General features: G+C 36.8%; 4 protein-coding genes and 1 long non-coding RNA gene across 5 annotated transcripts; 2 read left to right on the top strand and 3 right to left on the bottom strand.

Moving 5' to 3' along the window:
* The first annotated feature begins 1,402 nt into the window (after positions 1–1,402).
* On the top strand, positions 1,403–7,861 carry LOC147859872 (uncharacterized). Its single transcript, XM_087324342.1, has 13 exons — positions 1,403–1,587; positions 4,970–5,031; positions 5,095–5,142; positions 5,250–5,301; positions 5,400–5,465; positions 5,589–5,681; positions 5,774–5,830; positions 6,201–6,260; positions 6,665–6,733; positions 6,823–6,895; positions 6,973–7,064; positions 7,318–7,347; positions 7,478–7,861. The coding sequence occupies exons 1-13, from the start codon at positions 1,408–1,410 to the stop codon at positions 7,511–7,513; spliced, it is 918 nt and encodes a 305-aa protein (XP_087180468.1). The 5' UTR covers positions 1,403–1,407; the 3' UTR covers positions 7,514–7,861.
* Positions 7,862–9,177: 1,316 nt separating this feature from the next.
* On the bottom strand, positions 9,178–11,285 carry LOC147859871 (glycerol-3-phosphate acyltransferase RAM2-like). Its single transcript, XM_087324341.1, has 2 exons — positions 10,585–11,285; positions 9,178–10,408 (listed from the first exon to the last, which is right to left on the bottom strand). Exons 1-2 carry the CDS (start codon positions 11,233–11,235, stop codon positions 9,542–9,544), a joined length of 1,518 nt encoding a protein of 505 aa, XP_087180467.1. The 5' UTR covers positions 11,236–11,285; the 3' UTR covers positions 9,178–9,541.
* A 4,029-nt stretch (positions 11,286–15,314) lies between these two features.
* LOC147859870 (uncharacterized) lies at positions 15,315–16,130 on the bottom strand. Its single transcript, XM_087324719.1, has one exon. The coding sequence runs from the start codon at positions 15,945–15,947 to the stop codon at positions 15,411–15,413; it is 537 nt and encodes a 178-aa protein (XP_087180845.1). The 5' UTR covers positions 15,948–16,130; the 3' UTR covers positions 15,315–15,410.
* A 1,956-nt stretch (positions 16,131–18,086) lies between these two features.
* LOC147859869 (uncharacterized) lies at positions 18,087–19,328 on the bottom strand. The gene is made up of 2 exons (XR_015530241.1): positions 19,105–19,328; positions 18,087–18,313 (listed from the first exon to the last, which is right to left on the bottom strand). It is a non-coding gene; the product is annotated as an uncharacterized LOC147859869 (long non-coding RNA).
* Positions 19,329–21,703: 2,375 nt separating this feature from the next.
* On the top strand, positions 21,704–24,037 carry LOC147859868 (uncharacterized). Its single transcript, XM_087324816.1, has 3 exons — positions 21,704–21,855; positions 22,920–23,131; positions 23,449–24,037. The coding sequence occupies exons 1-3, from the start codon at positions 21,763–21,765 to the stop codon at positions 24,032–24,034; spliced, it is 891 nt and encodes a 296-aa protein (XP_087180942.1). The 5' UTR covers positions 21,704–21,762; the 3' UTR covers positions 24,035–24,037.
* Positions 24,038–24,156: the final 119 nt, after the last annotated feature.

The following is a 24,156-nucleotide window of genomic DNA, read 5'->3' as shown; positions in this document are numbered from 1 at the left end:
TACTAAAATGGTAGCCATGGCCTAGGCCTTGTTTCATAGCTTCGAATTGGTCTCCTATGGACATTAAAAAATATCTATTCTTTTAACTTGGACGTGTGATCCTCATAGGAAGAATAAATAGGTCATCACGTCATGCAATCTTGTTGGTATGAAAATGAGGTGAAACGTAATGATAAATAGATTTTGTGCGTACTTTACTTATAGCAAATAATTTAATTTCAGTAAATATTGTGCGATAGGGGTAGAAACTTTGAAAGTTACATATTATTATTGTGGACATCCATTCTAATATCAAGAAATTCCACAAATTCATCAAATTGCATATGTGAATGCAAAAACATTGCTTGTGCAAGCAAATTGAGACGAATTTTGGTTTCTTAAGTTCATTTATATTTTGAATTATATATTATTGTCGATTAAATGATAAATGACCAAAACATGATTGTAAAGACAATTTGATGCTTCCTTCTATAATATTTGCGTAAGTACACGTAAGAATAGACATCATGGTGATGTAGAAGAGTGTAGGTGTCACAAGAAAGAAAGACTAGTCCATCCAAGTGAACCATATTGTAGCTTGAATGCTTACCATTTGCACCATATAGTGCAATAGCCGAACAAACAAAAGATTAACTTCCACGTGTCTTTATATCTAGACTAACATAATATTCACATCATATAGCATAGATTACACCACATTTGATCGTACCACCAACGTGATCCCGTAGAGCAATAAGCATTAAGACACTTCTTATGATTATCCACAGTGGTGAGCATGTCATCAACGTTAGGGTGATCTATTGTCAATAGAATGAGTGTGTGTGTGTGTGGATGGACCTACGTCATAGTAATTAAAATTCGTGTTCGTCTAGCATAACATTCGTTTTACTACATTGGAAAACGAATGCAAATGTTATTCAAACATTCTTGTGTTTTTTTTTCATATTTTTTTAGGTTTATTTACCTCATAATAAATAGTTAATCCAAAAGTATGGTATTTATCATTCTTGGAGGGTGTTTTTCTTACACATGAGAGAAACATTCGAGAATGCGAAGGCACGTATGGTTCATACTATGGATGGACGTATGGATGCATGTATGTATGTATGTATGTATGTATGTATGTACGTACGTACGTGTGCATAGTACGTAAAATTTGTGTTCATCTAGTATAACATTCGTTTTCCTACGTTAAAAAACGAATGAGAATGTTATTCAAATATTCTTATGTTTTTATTTTCATTTTTAGGCTTATCTACCTCATAATAAATAGTTAATCCAAAAGTATGGTATTTATCATTCTTTGAGGGGGTTTTTCTTTCGCGAACGCGAATGAACGTATGGTTCATACTATGTACGTGTGTATGTATGTAATGATGCCCATGTTAAGAAACGGAAGACATGGTGATGATGATGATGATGATGGGTTCTTTGTCCTGCTCCTCATCAGTGGCTTCTGCAGCTATGGCTTCTTTGTTTCTGTCACCACACAGCCGCCGCCGCCGCCGCCACATCTCTCGCCTTAAATCCCCCCTTCTCCCTTCTCCTGTCTGTCGAAATTCCAGCTTAACAACTCGGTGCTCTCTGGTATGTTAATATGCTCTTCTCTCTCCAGTGGCTCTCCTCCTATTTTAGCACACATATATGCACGCACACGCACACACACACACACACAGATAAACTATATTTCAGTAAGTTCCATGCTTTGCATCTCTGCGATCTCGACACATAAAATTTTTGTATTGACATCAGTTATAGAGCTCGTTTTTTCATAACTTTCAATGAATATTGATATATCATATGACTGCTTGAAACTGTACTAGTCAATCCGGCTTCCTTTTCATGCATCAAAAATTAAGAATTAATGAGAAAATACCGGTAATTAATGGGAATCTAGTAGAAATTTTATATATATTAGGTGAGCTCAAAGATTTGATTGGTAATTTAATGAATGAGGGAACCATTTTCTGGAATAATGATATTCATGCTTATCAAGATTGTGTTTATTGAGAAAACTGACCGATTACAGAAAGACCTTAGAGAGGTGTGCCTCCAGAAAGGCTTACATTCTCCCTCAGTCGCACATAAGACAAGGTAAAACACCAATCCTCATTCAATAAAAAAGTCCTTAGATTACAAGAAATATGCATGCTCTATCTTCCCTCTAATCACACATTTTTCTTCCTCATAACTTTACATTGGCAAATATCAAGTATCACTCTAACAACTACCAACAACCCTATCTAATAAAAAGGTAGACTTTATAGACCGTGTCCCCCAAGATTGCATTAAGTTCCTTTGGAGTAGAGTATTGGGTTGTGGAGGTGTAGGCAATAACCTTAAAACTAGTGGCTAGCCTTGGGAATATGCAAGCATAAGAAGAGTTGTACATAGACCCCATGCCTATATTACTTGGAGGGTACTGGTCTTGTGTGAATAGTGATGCATACTTCTCAACGGATAAGAATATAATCATATATGAATCCAATGATCGAGTAATCATCAGACATGGTGCTTGTCTATGAATTTTTCGCCATTACCTCCAAATCTTCATGGCCTTCTCACAATTTGGATTATTAATGAATCTGGCCTTTCAAGTTTATGGTAAATGTGAATATTGCTGCATATGATATTCAAAGGATGTGATATATGAATCCAACCAGTACTCTTTGGATGCATATTTACAATAATTATAATATATGCATCATTGAAAGAGCTGAACACTAATTATAACATATGAACAGATCATATATGCTCTGATGGATGCATTTTCTCTTATTAATTGTTGGGCAAGATCCATGGATGTGATTCCTTATGAAAATGAGCAAATGTAGAGAATGGCAGTTGAAATTTTTTATACAGTAATAACACATCCACTCTAGGGGTGCTTTTTATCCAAGCATTAACCATCATTGTTCACTAACAGTCATTTCCCATGATGCTAATAACAGACTATCATAAATAACACACACATACACACATCGAAAAGTGTTGTGTATGTGTTGCTTTCTGCACGTACCCATTACATTTATACCCCAAGATATGGTGGTACATAATGGACTATCCATGTATGTACAGTTTTCTACACATGCCCATTACATGTGTACCTTTAAGGTGTGGTGCATAATGGACTGGCCATATCTAAACAGTTTCCTACACATGCCCATTACATTTGTACCTTAAGATACGGTGCATTGATCTTGATGGTGTATGAGACTGAGGTATATATAGCTAGCTAATGGGCTTATATATCATAAGGCTTTTCATCTGTGCACTCCAAAATCTCTAACATGGTGTGGTAAGTGTGATGAGTATATGTACCTGTTGTCTTTTTCTTCATTTTGGTTATATCATCTTTGATGTACTATATATTTGAGAGTCTTAGGTACCCCCTCATGATTCAATAGAAAAGGGAAACCGTGATTGTCGGATAAAAGCCATGAGTGAGTGCCTATGAACATTGACTCTTAGAACAATGAAACGACAAATTGTGCTAGTTGCTGTTGCAGAAAAGTATGTGACACTTACAAGGATTCATATGCAACCTATCTTGATATCTTAAAGATTTAGAAAGTCCAAAACACAAGCATTATTATTATAAACTGATTGAACTGCCAAATAGTTTACTTATAAACGCTATGCGTAGCATGTTATAACTGTATGAAAAATCTCCTGTCAAAATGCAACCAATACTAAATGCATAGTTTTTAGCAAAATTTAGAATGTGTAATTGTGATAAAAAAACCCGAGGAATTTAGAAATCATATGTTGATCAGTTGAGGGTTGTAATGAAGTGAGCCCTAATCTCCTCTACTGCACAATGACTTGGTCTTGTAATGATTTTGCAAGCGACACTACTTTATCCATATAGTTAGGTGCATGTCCTAATGTGCTTGGGAAATTGTGGATATGAACCTTTCCTATGAAGATCTGAGAAACTATCCATTGGCAGCCTCACATGGTCTTAGTAAAACATTTGAAGTTCTTCTTGAATTGCTTTGTGTATGTTGTTCAAGGTTGTTAGGTACGGTACGGATACCATACGTATATAACGTATTAATACGCGTATAGTACCTCCCAATTTAAAAATACGTTTTCTTAATATGTTAAATACTTATAAAATATGTATTTTACGTATAGTACGTTAAATACTTCTAGAATTTGAAAATTATTTACCTTTCTAAAAAATATCTATAATATTGTAAAAAACATCTATGTTTACACAATTTTGTGATGTAGTATAATTATACATCCTAAAATGCATATAAGACATTTGAACATTTCACATCCTAAAATACTTTTAGTAATATGGATGTCGATATTCCCTTATTCTATAAATCAGTGTAAGTGTATATCAGGATGTTCTACTTCAAATTGTAATTATTTACAGTTATGCCTTCATAGATTGAGGAATCCTCTACGATTATCACACTCATGATAGGTTTCTCTTTTCTTCGTTTTCTTCTTCTTCTTCTTCTTCTTCTTCTTCTTCTATCTTTTGTGATTATCACACTCAGAGTCAAGACAGGTTTATGTCTTCTTTTCTCTCTTCTTCTTCTTTTTCTTCATATTCTTCATCATCGTCTCTTCTATTCTTCTTCCTTCCTTCCTTTGGCATCTTTTTCACTAAAATCTTTTTTTTCTTTTGCTTTTTGTTGGGGTTTTACTTACATTCTCTTTATAAATACGTATTATACCTGTTTTTTAATAAATACATTAAATACCGTATTTGACAAATGTACGTGATATTTGACTGAACAACATTGAGGTATAGTACGTACTATACAAATGAGGAGGTACTATACATATTTAAACGTTAAATACGGGTACATAAACAACCATGATGTTGTTGCATAAATGCATTTTTTGGTTTATTATTCTCTTTTCTTAAATTCATAAGTCTTCCTCATGCTTATGCTATAAATCACTCAGAAATTTCATTATGGAATCTGCTATTTCAAATGTCCAGGGAAGTTATCAAGATAATATTTATAAGGAGAATTTATGGCAGCGTCTACAATTACTACAAAGGTATATATGTTCTTGTACTACTTTATGGTTTGTATTATTTTATATAGTTCCCTGTTCTTTTAGGCTGTTGGACGTGTCAATTATGGATGAGAACTATGTGCAAGCAAAAGAGTACAAGCTTTATCCTTTACTTTAATACTTTATATGCAATCAGCATGTTTTACATGCTAGCACCATTTTTGTCTTTATCCAGAAATTTGTATTAATTATGTGAACAGGATTAATGATCAACTTAGTCGTTTAAAGGCACAATTGTCTGAAAAGGAGCAAGTAATTACTGCTACCTTTCTTGCTTCATGTTCAATGCATTTTCCCTAGTTTTGCGTGTTTAAACACTGGTTTGTTTGTTGCATGCATTTATAGCACAGTTGATGCTTGAAAAGGTCAGTGTCCTGGCAAAAGGGAGTACAAATGAAAAAATACAAATAATATCTGTAAGTCCCTGAACTTTTGGCTTATTCGTAACATTTTTCATCATGAAAAAAATAGTTGATTCCATATGTTCCCATTGTAAAAGTTAGTTTTGCTGCATATTACAAACTTTTTTATTCTGCCAGGAGTTCGGCAGCATTGGTGATGATCAAGTTCTTCCTATGCTTTCCAATGGGCTTCTTGATAAAAATCCTCTTATAGCATTAGAGACAGAGAAGGTTAGTAGTACTGATTTCCTTTATGTTTTGTTGTTCTTCTCTTATCCTACGAAACAATTATTGATCAATTAGCATTGGTTCTGGTGGCTTAGGCAATGTGGAAAATATTTATGCATTCTGGAAGACAAGATGTTGAGCAATATTTACAGGCAGGGACATATTCTTCTTCCTTTACAAAGAAGAGCTGCACATATGCACACATAATGTGCTTGTTGAATTCAGAAATAAGAGTTTCGTAGGTTCCACTAGAAATCGGCAAGTCTCAGTTTGGTTCAAGCCTAAACCGAGCTGTTTAGACCATTTATAAATGGTTTGGTGGTGCAGGTCAGTTCGGTTCAGCCTTGAGCTTCATTAACGGGTTTGAAACCAAACCGTTGCTGATTCCTAGGTTCCACTTGGCTCAAAATATTATACTTAAGTTTCTATATGAAAGTTATGTTTTAGAAGATGACATGCCAAAGTACATAATCATGTCTTTTCTTAGGGTCCTACTGTTTTTAACTTGTGGTCTGATTGCAGGAAGGAGTCTCGTTAATGATTTCAAATGACTTACCTAAAGCAAGAGATGTTTTTTCACAAGTATGGAAAATCTATTTTGAAATTGACAAATTTATTTTGCATACCAGGAGATAAATATATAGATTATATTGTATTGATTTCGTTTTGTTGTTCTCAAAGACAAAAAAACATTATAAGATGTAATCTCTTGTTTGGTCTTGTAGGCCATGTTGGCCTCTTAAAAGACATTAATATATCATGCTTTCTTTCTCTTGGGAGAGCTCAAAGTAATCTATGAGACCCTACAATCCTTATTATGCGATATGTTATCCATACAAAAGAAGCCAATGAGGTTTAGTAGGTTTAGTAATGCAAGAAAAGAAGCCATCATGGGACAACACCTCATAGCTTTATGGGCATTATGTAATTCATCGAAAAGCCTCAGGGTATCATAATAAAATAAGTAAATTGAGCTACAACTGCAGATCATTAAATTAGAACCTTGTTTTGCTGAGGGGTGGAATAAACGAGCGACTGTCAACTACCTTCTGAAGGTTATTAATTACATTGTCTATGTTTTCATTCCTGTTTTGATTTGACTTCTATATACAGATTGTTATGAAGCATCTTTGTACTTTGCTAGGAATATCGAGCCGCCATTGCAGATTGCATAAAGACATTGGAATTGAATGCTTATCATTTTGGAGCTATGAGCGGTATGCATGATATACATGAAATAACAGTGAATTATATGATCATGATATTGTTTGGTGATGTTACTTCTCATGTGCAGGCATGGGACTTTGTTTTGCAGCACTTGGTGATTCAGAGTCTGCATTAATCTGGTTACAAAAGGCCCATGCAATGCATCCAGGTTTGGCACAGGTGAATGGCCAATTAAAAAAAAGAATCTCTATCAGTGTTTAAAATAAACTTGAAGGTTTATTGTTGACTTGCACAGATTACCGTTAACATGTGTAGGTTAGTGTTTAGGGTAGTCTTGTTTATGTCAGGTTTAGGCTCAGTTTGTATATGTTAGAGTTCCATCTCTTTTATCAACATGCTCTATGATTATTTTACATTTGCAAATGACAAATTTGTGTCAACCCTGAAACAAATCATTGTTTTATGCTTGCAGATTGACAAGCTTATCAAAAATCTGAAACAAGTATCACTCACTTTCTCTTTGTCATTGCATATTATGTTTAATAAATAAAGGCATTTGGTTTACAACCTTAGATTCAGTGCTATGAGCTTTCAAGGTTTTGACTTCTTGTATTTCTGAACTTTTGGGGCAGAATCTAGACGGTAACAACAATGAGAACTTCTCTTAACAGCCTGAAAGGAATTCAGGATGCTAGCAAGCCACTGCATTGTGGGTTCAAAAACATATGTACATTGGCCATCTACATTGTAGATTGTGTAAAAAGTATGGGTCAAATTTTAGAAGTTCCTCAATAATGACAAAATGCATGGTTTCAAACCTGTTACTTCAGTCCAAAAATATTGTAAATAAGGTTGTTGATCCTAGCCTTGAGAATGTTGGAGGCAATACAGTGTGATGCAATACTATTTTTTGGGTTATATGCCGGATGAGCAAATCAGATTGAAATGTTTCGAACTGGCATATCAAACAAAATGTATTTTTACTGTGCAATGTATATCTAGAGTACTATTCTTAAGGATATTAGCTGCTCTATTACGTATTGTTCTCCCATGCGTGTGACAAGTTTTGAATGCAAGTGTTGCATCTTCTCTCTGCACTTTGGATTTTTTTGCCAGTTGCTTTTGCGATACCAGTATCCTCTAATTAGGTTTCTTCTTTAAATTGGGATGTTTCATTGTGTTTGCGAGATTTATGTTGTGTGAATTTATGCCTCTTGGAAGAGTTGGCTCTTTTCTCATGTCTGATCTGATGTCGAGTTTTTTTCTACTTTTTCTTTGATTGCATATGGTATGACTGGTAAATCTATGTTCAGTACTCTACTCTTTTATGATTAATAGTATTTGTAACCACGTGTATGGGGTTGTGATGCAAATTTTGAGGTGGTTCGTAATCTCAAAGTTCTGAACGTGGTTATCACATCTGTAATATTTTATTCTATTAAGGATGTTTCGGAGATGTGTTTTTCCAATTACAAGAACTTATTTAGTCCTTTTAGGAGCCCTTCATGTGCAATTGAGCATGATTGAATTTCGCATGTTAATGCATAGGTACGTAAAGGATCTTGTAAATAAATTCTCTCTAATATATTGTGTAGTAGTCCCATCCTTACATTCACGTCTTGTATGTATGTTTCCATTTCATCTGTAGCATGCCATATATCTCTATTTTCATATCATGTAGACTATCTTGGTGATGAAGGAAAGATGATGGATCGTTTTTTATGTTTTGAACCATATGGGATGTGCTCAAACAACCAATGCCATCAGCATACATAACTACAAATGCTCTTTTGATCATTTCCATGCCATCATTTGCTATACAACCATCTTCCGTTTTTCCATTTTCAGAAAGAAATTTTATTATCAGCATATTCTGAAAGTAGTGCTGACCGTGCCATCATTTGCTATACAATCTTCTTCATTTTTCCCATTTTGATAAGTAACTATATCTATAATTAGCATATGCCTAAAGTAGTGTTGAGCCTACCGTTCCCATGTAATTGCAGGGGAAAATAGAACTGCCTCTCTCATTTGTTAGAACAAATCACTTATACTAAAGAGCATACACAGAAGATAATAGACCTCTTATGTGGAACATTTTGTTTGCTCATTAAGGGTGGTGATGTCATTTGAAGGCCAAATTGATGTCCTATCAACCAATCTACAGTGTACACTTTCAATTGAATGACAAAACCAAAGACAACAATGATTCATATCTCGCCTACTTTTAGGAAGGTTGGAAAGATAATGAGGGTGGTTTGCAAAGTTAATGCCCCTCGAATTTACGTCATTTACGAGTCATTGTTAGTGTGATTTCAAAGATACAAACACAGCACACTAATCATGTTTTGTTTGCCATTGATCTTGTCACATGGATTGGGTAGCTGATTGCTTTAAAGGTGAGAGATTGGTGGGAATTTATATTTACTAATAAAAAGATGAATGACTCAATAGCTTTTGCTTTTTCCTGAGTTAGGAACAAAAGCTTTTAGAGTGGGTGGGTGGTGGGTGTTTTCATCATCCAATGTCTTCTTGGCACAGTACAATAATAATATCAGTTTTTTAAGAGGATGTCCACATGCTTGAACCAATGTCTAGTAAGTTGGGAATGTTTTCTTCTTACTTCAACCTTCATTGTATGATTGATGCCAAAAGCATCATGTGTATGCAATTATGCTTTTAATGCTCTACTTCTTTTATTGCACATTGCCATCATGCCCCGCGAGGAATTTGTATTTGTCTCTTCTGTTGAAGTTTGTGCATTTGTAGCCAAGATGTGCCGCGAGCTGCTTTTGGACAAGGTTCGCAATCTCGATCGTGCTTCTCCCGCTCTCCCGAAGCTCCTTCACGGGTATGGGTTCTAGGAACACAACCTCATAGAAGGGCCTCGGGTTCATAACGAAAAAGAACGCATCCATGAACTTATAGCCCCGCGCGGTCGTACCATGGAACATGGTCATGTTTGCTCGGAGCGCCACGGGAACGATGCGATCGGCCAATTCGGCGAACAAAGGGCTGAACCTTAGCAGGAACGGCTCGCGACAAGTCGTGCCCTCAGGACACACAAAGATGTCCTCTTTCATCAAAAGGTTGTCGATGATCCTCGCGTCGTCCTCGCGATTCCGCGTGAGTCGCGTCAGTTTGATGGGCGAGATGAGTTCGGACAATTTGCTAAGGCTAAAAGTGAGAGCGCGGACTTTCCGTCTCAAGGCCATGGTCAAGAATGTCCCGTCCGCGAGGCTACGGTGTGTACAAACGAAAAGGACGCCTTCCTTGTTGTTATGGACGTCCTCGGAGCTGAGGACGGGCGGGGCCCCTCTCACGCGGAGTCGGACACCGAGGAATGAGGTTATCGGGTACGCGAGTTCGGCCGGCAAGCAAAGGCCAATGGACAGGCGGACGACCGCCAGGACAAAGGCAATGGGCATCCAAAGCATGATGAGGAAGGATGTGAGAGGGGTTGGCCTAACCACCAGTCTCCCATCATGGAACACCAGAGGTGTCAGGTATTGGTCAGATGGCACAATTTCCCATGGCCTGCTTTCAGGCAGAAGAATTATGTCCTGAATCAACAACCAAACAACAACAACAAAAAACAAGACAAAATTTTTAGCTCAATTCAGAAGAGACAGAGAGAAACCAAATATGTTGAGAAAGAAAGAAAGATACATATATACATATTAACTTCTTTTAAGAGGCCAAACTGGCCTACAAGTCCAAACAAGAGATTAAGACTTACCTTGCACCTAGAGAGGAAGAGGTGTTTGAGGGGGTAATTAGGTTTAGGTTTAGGGTTTGTGCATAGGCCAACGAGGGGACGAGACATGTCAACGCATAGTTGCTTCACGGCTTGAAGCTTCTTAGGCTCATCGAGGACTCCACCGGACACGAGGCCGGTGCAACGGCCGGTCTTGGTGACAAGAAGGTCGGTGCCGATTATGGTGTCGACCCGGAGGTGGACCGATAAGAAGTGCTCCACGAATATCTTGGGGTGCGAAGTTATGACTAGGGCGGGCGTGGCGCCCGTGCCCATGCCCATGTTCGCATCCGAGCGAGTGTCCCGAGATGTGTCTTTCAAGAGGGCTCGGTAAGCGTGAGGGTTGAGATCGTTGAGCAGGAACTTGGGGAGTACGGCCCGCGCAACGACCGAGACCTCGGACAACCTGAGCCCCGCAGTGGCCACAAAGACCTGAACTCGGATGGCTGCGCTCTCCGCAAGGAACCAATTCTCCAAGGCCCATGTGAGAGGATAGAGGAGCAACAATAAGAGGGCCCTAAGAGGTCCTCCCGCCTCTAAGGCCACAAGCATGTAGTATGGAAAGAAGCTCTTGGACTTCAATAGTGTCCCTTCCAAGTGACACACTAGCGTTGTTTGGTTATCTTGAGCCATTTTGCACACACACACCACCCCCAACTAAAGTGTTGTGCCCAGTGAGGCCTCGTGATATTTAAATGGCACGTAAAGAGTTGTTGGAAGATAGTATTTAGATCAAGCAATAATGAGAGAAATGATAGAAGTAGGACTTCGCCTTAAATGCTTTCGCTTGTCGGTTCTCTCCAACCATTATCGTATATGATTTCAAAGAGTTAATCCCCTCTCCTCAACGTTTCTACGATTTACAGATAGATAATAGATGCACATCGACTCCTCTACCTTAATTCTTCTACCCTCTATAGAATTTCGTCTTACCATGAAGTTCGTTACACTTTTTCACTTGTGTGTTTGTTACCAGACAATTGCGCTCATATTTCGACATTATTATTTCACTCTCATTTGAGAGGCAAATTTGGGGAAAGTCGAGTTCTTGAACCTTTATGTAATATAGTAGTTGGTTGTCTTGGGTTTAATTTTTTTCCTTCCTTCCCCCAACTTGTCTTGGTTTTTTGAGCCATCACCAATCTCAATGCATGTAAGTTGAAAGGGAAAAGAACCTCTGTAGTAGCACTATATCTACCTTCCTCAAATATGTTCCGACCGGCCTTCCCTAGTTAATCATTTACAAATGTTTGGGTGGACAGAACTAAATGCATGTAATTTATTTTTTTACGGATGCCATTCATTCATGTTCAAGAATATCTGGACTATTGTTCGAGCTTTTCTTTTCCACACTCTTAATTGGCACACACCTTTTGCAAATAAGATCCTGGATTTTCCAAATGTACCAAGTTTTCCCTCAAGTTTCAACATTAACCACAAATGACATTGCTATTAGAATCTACCAAAGCATCATTTGGATTCAATTACCCTTTTGAATCATCAGTAAATTGAGCAGGATTAATTTGGTTCTATTTAGAGACCATTTCATAAGGTTATTGAGCAAGCAATTAGTAATTAGTAGGTTGATTCATTTGTTAGCATTTCCATATTTGATCCGCTAACATTGATATATGGTAAATTAAAGGGTAAGTTGTAAAATGTAGGAAACCCGTCAGAACATGTAGGCTTTACATGTCATACAAATAAAATACTTTTTAGTTGTTCGCTTTAAATTCATCTAACATTTCATGTGTACATTTAGAATGAATGGGCCCTACAAAGTAAGGCATCAACTTGAACAAAGAGTAGGGTCGTATTATTTATCCTTATGTTTGAAGAAGGCCCAAATAAATCCAAATCAAAATGGGTTTGGAACACATGAAAATGTTATTAATGAGTGGAGTTTATTGTAACGGTTATTGGAAATTGTTTAATTATAATAACTATAAAGACAGTTCATTTAACTTTATAAAGCCGTCATTGTTGTAGGCTTAGGTTTGTACGTAGGAAATGTAAGCAACTTAATGATGGAGATTATACCAATGTTTATGATAGGTCTCTGTATGAAATATACGTAATCAAACATCGATCGGAATTGGTCCAATAAAGCTACAAAAGAAAACCCCCTTGGAGCATGATGCAACTAGGCCATTACTACATAAATAAGTTAGATAAGTATTTTCTCTCTCTCTAGTCGCTTGTCATCTTCCTTAACAAACTTGTTTGGGTTTGGAGGCCTTTATGTCTTGTCTCATCAAGAAATCATAAGGGAATCTCTTATTAATTTTCATACTTTAACTTGATAAGGGTGGCAATGTGGTGATGCCAAACCAACCCTAGGACATGCACGATATATCTTTACTCTCATTATTATAACTATCATAAACTCCTGGCACTCATGGGAGGGCAATCAAAGGGTGAAAGCATGAGATCATAACTAAGAATGATGTGCAAGAGTAAGTGTATGCAATCCCAATTCTGAGTGCTAAACAAGGATCAAGGATCAATGATCAATAGTATGCAACTCAAGAAACTCACATTGGATAATCATCTTAGACATGAATGGCTAATGCATAGAAACTTAGAAAGGGTAAGGCAAAAAGAAAGAGTTAGTGTAAATTGTGAATGCAAGGCATTGAGGAAAAAGTTGTGCAATCAAAAGTATAAAAGAACGAAGAACGGAAAAAGATTTGGTCTCGACTAATTAGAGTCACAACAAAGGTGACAAAAGAACTATATGAATTGACAGTAAACTGTGACTTCGTCTTGAGAGTTATGTTGGAGTGATTAATAGGACCTTGCTTCACCATTATAACTTCTCCCGTCCCTTTTTACTATACACATCACAACATTTGCTTCAAAAAGTGTTTGGGTCATCCTAAAGAGCTTCTAAAATTGTTTATGACATGGCATTTGCTCATTAGGCACATAGGTTGCCTTAATTCTTGTCCAATTAATGCCAATGATGGATACTACATTGGAAAGACACCTCAGCACTCTTTGTAACTCAATCATGAGAGCCAATCATTTGTCCTCAAAACTTCAATAATCAATATGTTATGAAACACAACATTTTACCATGCAACCAAAAAGATAAGGGCTCGCCTTCATACATTAATTGCATTTGTGAATGCATATTAGAAGGTAGATGAACAATCCAAAGTCCGTTCAAAGGTAGATGAACCATTCAAACATTATTCATCCAATACCACTAGATTTCCATATCATAATCATATTAACTATTGAAATGGACTTGGTAAATATGTAAATGAATTAGGTGTGCACATCATCCAACTATTGACAATTAGATCCTTGAAATACCAAGAAAAAAACGCGATGCAATATATAAATATGCACCATTTGTAATAGAGAGCTTATCTATATCTTGTTTTCAATAGCACATTCATATGTTTTTGGTATGTCCTATTAGAGAGAGGGAGAGAAACCAATAAATGCTCATCAATCTTGATAGATTTAGGTGATCACTGATTACAGTAACTTGCAATAGTGTAGTTAATGCAACTTTACAACAATCCATACCACTTTTTTACCCAAAAGGAGAGATGCTAGATTATCATTGTAAAGAAGTTGGGAAGCGGAAGGATATATGTCACTTACATGTGTATTTTAAAAGGTAATGTGAATGTTTGATTAGGAATAAGACATTTCATGCTCGATCAAGATATGGGAAATACCAAAACTTAAAGGTGAAAATGGCCAAGCTCTTATTTGTTGAGTTGAGCACCAAGCAATAGCGACTTTATTGATCCCTTGATGTGAGTGAAAGAAAGGAGGCACATTGCACTATCATATTCCCACTTAATCCCAGAAGATGCAATATGGGAATATCAAAACAACACCACATTAGATTATGGTGAGAATGTATTTGGCGTTATGAAGAAAAGAGAAAAGCTAAACAATTATTGGTGGAGAAAGAAGACATGCATAATTATCTTCAAAGTTCTCCTAGTTTCAGAGTAATCAAGGAAAATTGCCATCTCCATTCCATAATGTGATTTTCTTGTTACTATGTATATGCCTACAAAGACAATAACATAATAAACATATGGTCTGTAATTGTTGGTTACTCAAGCATTAAGTTTTGTGCTTATCTATCTCGTTTGGAAATTACAAGCTAACAAACAAAAAAATGTATTGTTCTAGTTTTCGAGATGGATTTGCATAAGAAGGTATGTTATAACTGGAGAAAACAAAATTACGTTGATTGGTTCTTCAAATGTTGTGGGGCCTTCGGTCGGACAATGTTAGTACCATCACCCTCAGAAATAATAAAGACTACATGCATTTCATATGGTATGTCTTTAATATTAACTTCAAATTAGGTGCATTGTGTATTACTTCTTTTTAATATCAGTATGAAAGCCCAAATATACCTTCAATAAATAGAAGCAACCAACAATTGGTTCAAAACTTGATTGGAGACTAATATTGGATGTATGAATGAATGAATGCATCTTACATTGGTTAATGGAGAGGATTTCTGAACGTTAATCTACATAGAAAAGAGAAGAAACCAAAAAGTGAGAATACAAAAAAAATGTTTTGATTACAATTCCTAGTTTTGGATTTGCTTCTTAGTCTTTGAACATTCTGTGTGAGGATTTGCTTCTTCAAGGCAACGCTAATGAGCAAATGACTGATATTCTGAGCATTAATCTTATATAATTTTACTCTGAAATAGGAAGGAATCATAGAGCCCAAAAAAGAGAAGACCAAAAAGCGTTTTGATTACAATTCCTGGTTTGGGGTTGGTTCTCTAAAGATTTTAGATGAATTGCAAAATGACATTAAGATGAATGATCCGATGATTTCAAGGTCTTAAGGGAGCATTGCTTCTTGAGCCATTTGATGCCCATGTGAGTGCTGGACTTCACCTTGTGGGCACTCGAATTGGCGGCCGATGTGACCTTCTTGTTGATGTCTGCTAGCTTCTTGCTGCTACCAAGGGGACTCTTATGAACCAATGATGAAGATGATGAAGATGAAGAATTTGAGGACCTGTTTTCTTTACCGAATTTCGCGGGGCGCAACAGTGCCGATGATGATGACGATGATGACAAAGACTTGGCTCCGATGTTTCCAATACCGAGTTTTGATTTAAACAATCCAGTTCCTGTTGCTTCTGCTCCTGCTGTTGATGATGATGATGATGATGATAATGATGATGGATTGGCCACTTTATTGCATGAACTGTGAGAGCTGGATTTCATGAGCTTCTCATCGTTGAATTTGTAGTCCCACTGATCAGCCCAGCCAAGGCCAAATGAGTCTCTGCGGTTGTACGCAGTTGAATTGAAGGTCAAATGAGCCTTGGAGGCGGCCATTTGGCAAAGACAGACAGACAGAGAATTTGAGTGTTTGTCTTAGTCTTCTATTGGGGGGGATGAGTTTGTTATCCTGAGTGATGATGAGGGTTTTGATTTGGTAATTATATCGTGGGTGATTTCTGCTTCAAAATTAAGGTGAAGAGAGAGAGAAACAGGGGAGACAGAACAGAGACAGTTGATTGAAGGTTTCTGGTTGTGAAGAAAACAGTTGTGTGAGAGAATGAATGAGTGTCTGAGTATATACATATATATGTATATGTATATGTATATATATATATATTATATATGAATATGAATTGAGTGGTGTTGTGAGCAAATGAATGAAGTGGAAGAAAAGTAGCCGTTGGAGAAGGTGGGAACAGGGGAGACTCTGTTCCCTCTGTATTCTCTCTCTATCTCTGTCTGTCTGTTCTTTCCTTGAAGAACCGTTACAAAAAAAATGAACATCAGAAAATTAAATGTCAAGAGCCCCTCTTCCTCCTTTCTTCCTTTCTTTTCTTTTCTTTATTAATTTCATAACCCATTCCATAATCCATATAATCCATTCAATTATCTTTTCCTCTGCTTTCCTTACTTTAACTTTCTGGCAGAACAGAGCTTTTAAAAAACTCCTCCTTCCTATATTACTATTCATTCATACCACTTACTATTTTATTCATCATCCCTTCGCTTCCTTCTTTATCTCTTTTATTCTGTCTTTCCATCTTTTCCTTAATTCAAAACTCCATTTTATTTGTTGGGCCATTCACTGCTTACATTACTAACGCCTACCCATATTTCCCAAAATAGATTCGAAACACTCTACTCTACATCAGGAACTCTTGGAGATGAGATTTTCAGACAATTAAAAGCGACAAACATTCTACTACATCAGGGACTCTTGGAGATGAGATTTTAGGACAATTAAAGACGAGAGACATACAACTGGTTTTCGACAATGCTACCACGACAAACATAGTCAACAAACAGTGCTTGTGATAATATAACCACTTAAAATTCCTACACAGCTGACCCATTTCAAAAAGCAATGCTGGCTAGCTCTTCCCAGGCCGTTGGCTTAATTTAACTAGTGGGAAGCTACCAGGAAGTAGTCAGTAGAGAGTGCTTGTTTACACATAAAACAGCTAAATTCCTTCCTACATGGCTCACACATTAACAAAAGCAATGCTGTTTTCACTCTCTTTTACTGTAACTGTTTCCATTGCCCAACTTCCGTTTGTGGCATGGCATGCCAAGCTAACCACAGTAACCCACCTTACCCATACCACTGCTAATCTTACATAAACACAGACTAACTACAAATTATATTGGTTTTTAAAAACAAAACAATGATAAAGCTGCTCCAATTATCTGTGGATCTCAAACGCAAAACTAATAGTTGATTAACATTAAAGCTGATTCCAAACAGGACAAATACTGCAGAAAATTTCAACTTGATTTCACGAGTACCACAGACACCCTGACAGAGCAAAATTAATTGAAACTGACCTATTCCAACTGAAGGAATTCAACTTCACTTCCAATTTTCATTAACAAAATTTTAACAATTTCCAACAGCAACCACACTCAAGGGGAAGGTCTACAAGCCCTGGGATCTGACTATTATCATATTAAAGAATCACATTCAATATATATACATAAATCCACAACGAAATCAAAAATATTTTATGGTCAAACTAAAATATTCACAATAGTTAAAACGAAGAAGAAATTGATCTTATATTCACAATCACTGTACTGAGGAAAGATATACATATTGTAATGATGAATTTTATATAAAGAAATCAAAATATTATATCCAGAAACAATGCCTTGAGGAAATAAGAAGAATAGCTGGAATGAGAGCATCTGTATTATATTCAGGATCACTGAGAAAAATAATGCAATTCCAGTATCAACGAAAGAAACATCACATGCTTAAAAAACCATTTCACAATCTATAGATTTAAGAAGATAGAAAATCATTTACGAAATCCCTGACAGATATAATAAGATATAATCAATTCAGTCTCTATTACTTAACCTACTAAAAAGAAATTAGGACATATTCAAGGATTTCCATTCAATTCAAAATCTGTAATAACACCAGAAAACCCATTAGATTTAAGAATTCAGCATAAACCAAGACATATAGACAAGTAAAACTCATAATTGATTTAGAAAAGCCGAATATCTCTCATGAAAGAAAATGCGTTGCTTTTGTTACTGTTTCTTATCCAAATAATAACATCAGAAAAATCTAAGGTGGTTTCAAAAAGCTTTTGCCTAGCCTCGCTCCCTGAGCAACCTTCTTGGTTCTACTTCGACCTTTGCCTCATCTTTCTGCGTTTCCTCTTAAGCCTACGCATTCTTTTCTTCTTCCACTGCATTACAAAAATCAAATCGCATAAAATTGCAGGCTTTGTCAGATTACAAATATTAATACCACGTTGACGTAAACAATCCATGCAACTAGGGAAAACTTTGCTGGAGACAATACTGTGGAATAATGGCATAAGATCACTTTGAAAACAGAAATTTCAGATATATTTCAGTAAAACCCTAGCAGCCGTCAATTTCTTCTTACGATAAAATGACGAGGTCTCAAGATTTCCCACCAAAACTCAGACCAAATTCTTTACATCTACCTCCGGAAGATGATAAACAACTACGCATAAATCACGTGCTAAACAAGCGACGATCAATCTCACAACACGCTCTGAAGGTCAAAGACCTCCAACAGAAACATGATAAAACCTTCAAATTAATCACAGAGATAGGAATAGTATGTAAATTTCGTAGGGAAGTACACCAAGTTCTGTATAATTCAAAGAAAAACTGAAACCTTATAACGAGTTTCTGGATCGAACAAATCTCACCTATTTCTCACATGAAGGTACCAGAAACACTGATGTTTCCTCAGAAAACAATGCAAAAACTAGAATAACCCATGAGTATAGAAAGCAAACATATAAACTCAAACTTCAAACGAGCCTGGAACAATAACTACATAAATAGTGAGTATAATATACCGTCTCTAATTGTGAACCATTACAGAAACCTTTGAAAGCTTAGCGATTCAGGCGAAGAGTTTGATCGGTATATACACAGCACATAGAAAAAACAGAAAGAGACTTACGGAAACAAATTGACAGAGTGAGAGAGAGAGGCAAACCTTGGCCCTCATGATGTCTGAGGAAGGGGCGACAACTCTGCAGAAATTTGGGAGAAGAAAGCTTCACTTTGCTCCGCTACGCAGTGCAGGCGAAGAGAGAGAGAGAGAGAGAGAGAGAGAGAGGCAAACAAGCTACCACCACATGTTTCCAAAACCCTAACTTCTGTTGGTTCCACACCTGTCTCGTGAACTGTCCGGACATGGCCTCATCAGAACCTCCTCGCCTCTCTCTCTCTCTCTCTCTCTCTCTCTCTCACATACACAACAATCAGCAACGGTTCTGTTTCAACCGAACCGAACCGTGATATCGCGGCTTAACGATTTAAACGGTTCGGTTCGGGGTTTTTTTAACGGTTCGGTTTGTTTTCGGCTGTTAGAAACTGCGGTTTAAACGGTTTAATGGCTTTTTTTTGTTTTTTAAACAATCGCTTCAGTTTCATGCTTTGTTCTCACATTTTGGAATATTTTTAAAATATTTAAAATTTAAATAATGAATTTTTTATTTTTTTTTAATTTTTACTTTTTAATTTTGACCTAAGTTGAAAACCGAAACCACAGTTTTATCGGTTTAATGGCTTAACGGTTTGAATTTTTGTAATGGTTTGGTTTAACAGTTTCGTGATTCGGTTCGGTTCGGTTTGGTTCAGGTTTCAAAAATTTTAAACGATTCGATTTTTACCCTCTCGAATCGAACTGAACCATTGCCGATTGTTACACACACACGAACATATGTCCTCCTACCAATTAATTGTCCATGGACACATGCATATATGGCCTCATGTCCGTCTCTTGACTTGCTAATGACACGATGATGTAGAGCAGGTCATGAATGGGAGGCACCTAGTTGCTTAGGTTGGTTGTTTCATTAAGACCAAAATGGCATGTTTCAGAGAAGATGTAGGAAATGCATGCTTTTATAACTGTAGTACCACACTAATGTGAAAGAGGAATAGATAGATGAATAGTCATCTGAAATGTGTGATAACGTCCGAAACGCAAGCTATGGGCATTATGAGGCCAAACCATTTCCAGATGTGAAATGTTTTTGCATGTAAGTTGTCAAAGTGACTACCAAATACAACAGATCAATTTGCAGATGAGCATCGCATGGAAAAGAGTACGACACATAATGGAGAATGAGAGACGATTGGTGCCATGAGTCGTAGGGGGGAGGTAGTGGTTTGGAGATTGAAATGTCATTTTGTGAACTTATGAGAATTGATGATTGGTGTGTGGCGAAAGATTGAATTTCATGGGTTGGAGTTATTGTCGCCTTGAACATGAGTGGTCCATGTTAAGGATTAGGCAATTAATTAAGGAATAATTATATACCTAATTATGTGATTAAGTTAAGCGATTACGTAGCGGAAGATTAAGTGATATGTGTGTGTATGTGTCCGTGAGAGGAAGGGAGAGAGAAGTACACTTATGAACACAAAAACAAGATGGGGGATGATAAAGTATATTAAAAGGTACATATCATCAACTATCATCATCAAATACAAAAATACCCACAATGAGGTATATATACATCTCATGTGCAAGGGTGCACATGTGTGAGTGGAATATAGGTACTAAGGTGTAAGTCCTATATTAAATGTACTTAGGAGTGGAGGATCTAGAATATCCCGCTTAAGTACAAGGTCCTATTTAAGGCGTTGTAGTCAACACTTCCAACTAGATTCTATCTAAGTAACTACGAAGTTACATGGTTGACTAACTAACTAAACTAAGTTGAGCTTGATCTCTCAACAATCCAGAAATGTCACGTAGACCAAATTCATAAGCACACACCCCAACATTTCTTGCATATGGCTTTGGAGAAACACGATTAACCATTCCTAGTATGAACTCTAGAGAGAGAGAGTTTTGGAAGAAGAGAGGAAAGGAACCAACGAGTTAAGTTCAATGTCAATCTCTATCATGGATAGTTAGGGTATGAAGGAAGGGAAATATTAGGACAAGGATTAACGATTTTGTTGAGTGACCACTGACAAGCTCAACATGAACTGAAAGTCAATTGAAGACGTCGAATGCCGGATCGACCGAGGAAAGTTGGCCAAAGAAGTCATAAGCCGAATTGGCTGGAAGTTGATAGACTGTTAGGACCTACATTCCTATTTTAGTAATAGGAACATTATAGGCTATTTAGTTTTAGAGCTCATAAGTGAGGTAAAATCTGATTCCCATAGAACCTTGATTTGTTATCCGGTCCACGAGAGGGAAAACTGGACGTAGAAAAAAAAGTAGTCAACGAGGGGATTTGTTGCATATAATGTGTCGAAAAACCAATCCAAGTATCTATTCGGGGCTAGGATCATCTCTCTAATGATGGATATATCTAGTTGGTAATTAATGGTTAGTGATTTTCTTGTCTAATCCGGCACTAACAAGTGCCAATATTATTTGAATGTTGGAAATTGATGTCATTACGTTTGTTTATTTATCTCCCATTCCTTTAGGGCTCTTGGGGGGGGGGGACATTATCGGAAATAAAGAAAATCTTAAGGAGGGGCATTATTGGAAATAAAGAAAATCTCAGGGGTATTCCCGGAGATTAACAAACGTCTTCTTCTGGCATTACTGCTTCTGCTAACTGTCGCCATATTCGCCTTCGCCATCGTCTTCTCCTTCGTCTGACTCCACAGTGTCGGGGCCATGGAGACACGGATCGTCCTCTTGTCTTCCGTCGCTTTTCTCGGATTCCTCTCAGGCCTCCTCGCCCTCATCGCAGAGGCGAAAAAGCTCACGGTATTCACCTTCTTTCTTTATACTATTCACTCTTTTTTTTTATTCATCCAGCGGATTGTGACACATTATCTTTTGCCCGAGTTTCTCCACTCAATTAAAAGAGGGACCTTCTGATTAGTAAATAATATTCAGGGTTTGTATGTTCTTGTTTGTGTTCATGAGAAGAAGCTCGACGACCGTAGGGCATGGAAAGAAATTTGATGTGGATTTGTTTCTTGTAAGAAGAAGAAGAAGGCGAAGAAGAAGAAAAAAGAAGCCGCATAAATTTATGGATGAAATCATGTGTGTGTGACAGTTCTGGAGAGGAAATTGTGGCCTACATTCCATCTTAGTTTCTTGGCCATGTTACAACATCTTTCTATGCAACAGTTCATCATCCATCACCTTGATGGACCTATGACATGGGAAATGATGGTGCCACACAACTCTGTTTCTTTGGTAGAAGAAGAGGATTCACATAAATATGAATTAACAACATAATGTTTGACAAATAATTATATGTTTCATTCCCTTTTGATCACGTTACAACATCATTCTATGAAACAATGTATCATTTTGGCGACCCTAGGACACTAGAAATGATGGTGCCATTGTCTTGTTTGTACGACCTTAGGACACTAGAAATGACAGTGCCACTGTGTTTCTGTGGCAAATCAGGGTTTCTAACAATGGATGAAGTTATACATAAATTCATCTGAGATGAAATTATTTGATACATTCCCTTTTAACCATGTTACAACATCTTTCTATGAAATAGTGTGTCATCTTGATGACCTGACCCTGGACGCCAGAAATGAGGTGCATGTTGTGTGTCTATGGAAAATTAGGGCTCATAACGTCCTATGAAGTTATTGGTTTCCATAACATAATTTCCCCTTAGAGGAAACTATGCTCTACATTGCTTTTGACAAGCTAAAATATCTTTCTATAAAACGATGTGTCATCTTAATGACCTTAGGACATGGCAAATGATGATGACATTGTTTTTCTTTGACATTTATATAAAGTGCATCCATTAGGTTTCATATTGTTTTACCCTATAAGAACTCAACTTTGTTTTCCAGGAAAGTGACATCACGAAATTGTCGTTGACCGAATGCGTGCATCCAAAGAGTCCGGCATTAGTTCTTGGAGTATTGTCAGCCATTTCACTACTCATAGCTCAAATGATGTCTAATGTGTTGGGAGGTTGTATTTGCTGTGAACCTATACCTAATAATCCTTCAATGAAGAACTCCTCTACTGTTCTCGCAGTTAGCTTCTTAGTCATCTCATGGTAAAGAAAAAGGATAAAAATCTAACATGTTATGGTTTCAAAATCTCAATTCTCTATTGAGTCCAATGATTCGATGATAAAAAGCACGATATTTACAAAAAATTAGAAAACAACTTTGGGTTCCAAACTTAATAGCGTTTTGGGATTCTCCAGTTTACTAAACTTGTATAAATACATTAGGATATTCTTGAAATGTTGTCAAAATAAAGGGATTTTATGGTTAATATCAAAAAAACTAGGGCCATGTAGTGTTTTTTCACCTAGCAAGAACAGTTATCTATCCTATTTAAAATGTCATGTTGATTATCCTAATGTAGGATCACATTTTCAATTGCATTTCTTCTCCTTTTTGCGGGTGCTGGCATCAATGATCGGCATGACGCATCCGATAATCTCTCTAGTGGATGCTTTATATTGAAATCTGGAGTGTTCACGGGAGCAGCTTTGCTTGCCTTTACCACAATTGGTCTTGGGATAGCATACAACTTGCAAGTGGCCGCTATAAGGAAAGTGGCATATTCAAATGGAACTATTGATGTAGCTAATAGAAGTAACAATCAAGGAAGTTCAAATGTGTACTCTATTGGACAACCTATGGTCTCAAATGAACAACATATCAACATAATCCCTTCTACATATAAGCAGGAAGCTCAAAAGACTCCATATGCACGGAATGCAGTTAATAACCATGATCAAAGAAGCCTCAATGTTGGTGGAAATGTTGCAAAAGTGGGGCAATATGAAACTAGTTTAAATGATGCACAAACCTCCTCAAAAGAGCATAATAATAATAGCAACAATAATAGAGCTGGTATTCATAAAGCTAGAAAACCATCGCATTCAGCATCAACACCATACACGCATGACAATAACATGACACATGCTTCTCAAAGGCAACATTGATATAGAGAGAAGACCACATAAATAGTGGAATTTTTGTCACAAAATGCTTGATAATTGCACATGTAATATGACCATAAAGATTGAGGAATTATGAATTAATAGAGAGGGTGGCCATATGCTCT

The sequence above is a fragment of the Azolla caroliniana genome, unplaced genomic scaffold (genome assembly GCF_043228905.1).
Source record: "Azolla caroliniana isolate FFs.n. ecotype wild unplaced genomic scaffold, voAzoCaro1.0.p SCAF_9, whole genome shotgun sequence".
In the NCBI taxonomy this organism is placed as follows: Eukaryota; Viridiplantae; Streptophyta; class Polypodiopsida; order Salviniales; family Salviniaceae; genus Azolla; species Azolla caroliniana.
Note: the sequence above shows the minus strand (reverse complement) of the source record. Positions and strands in the feature narration are given on the sequence as shown.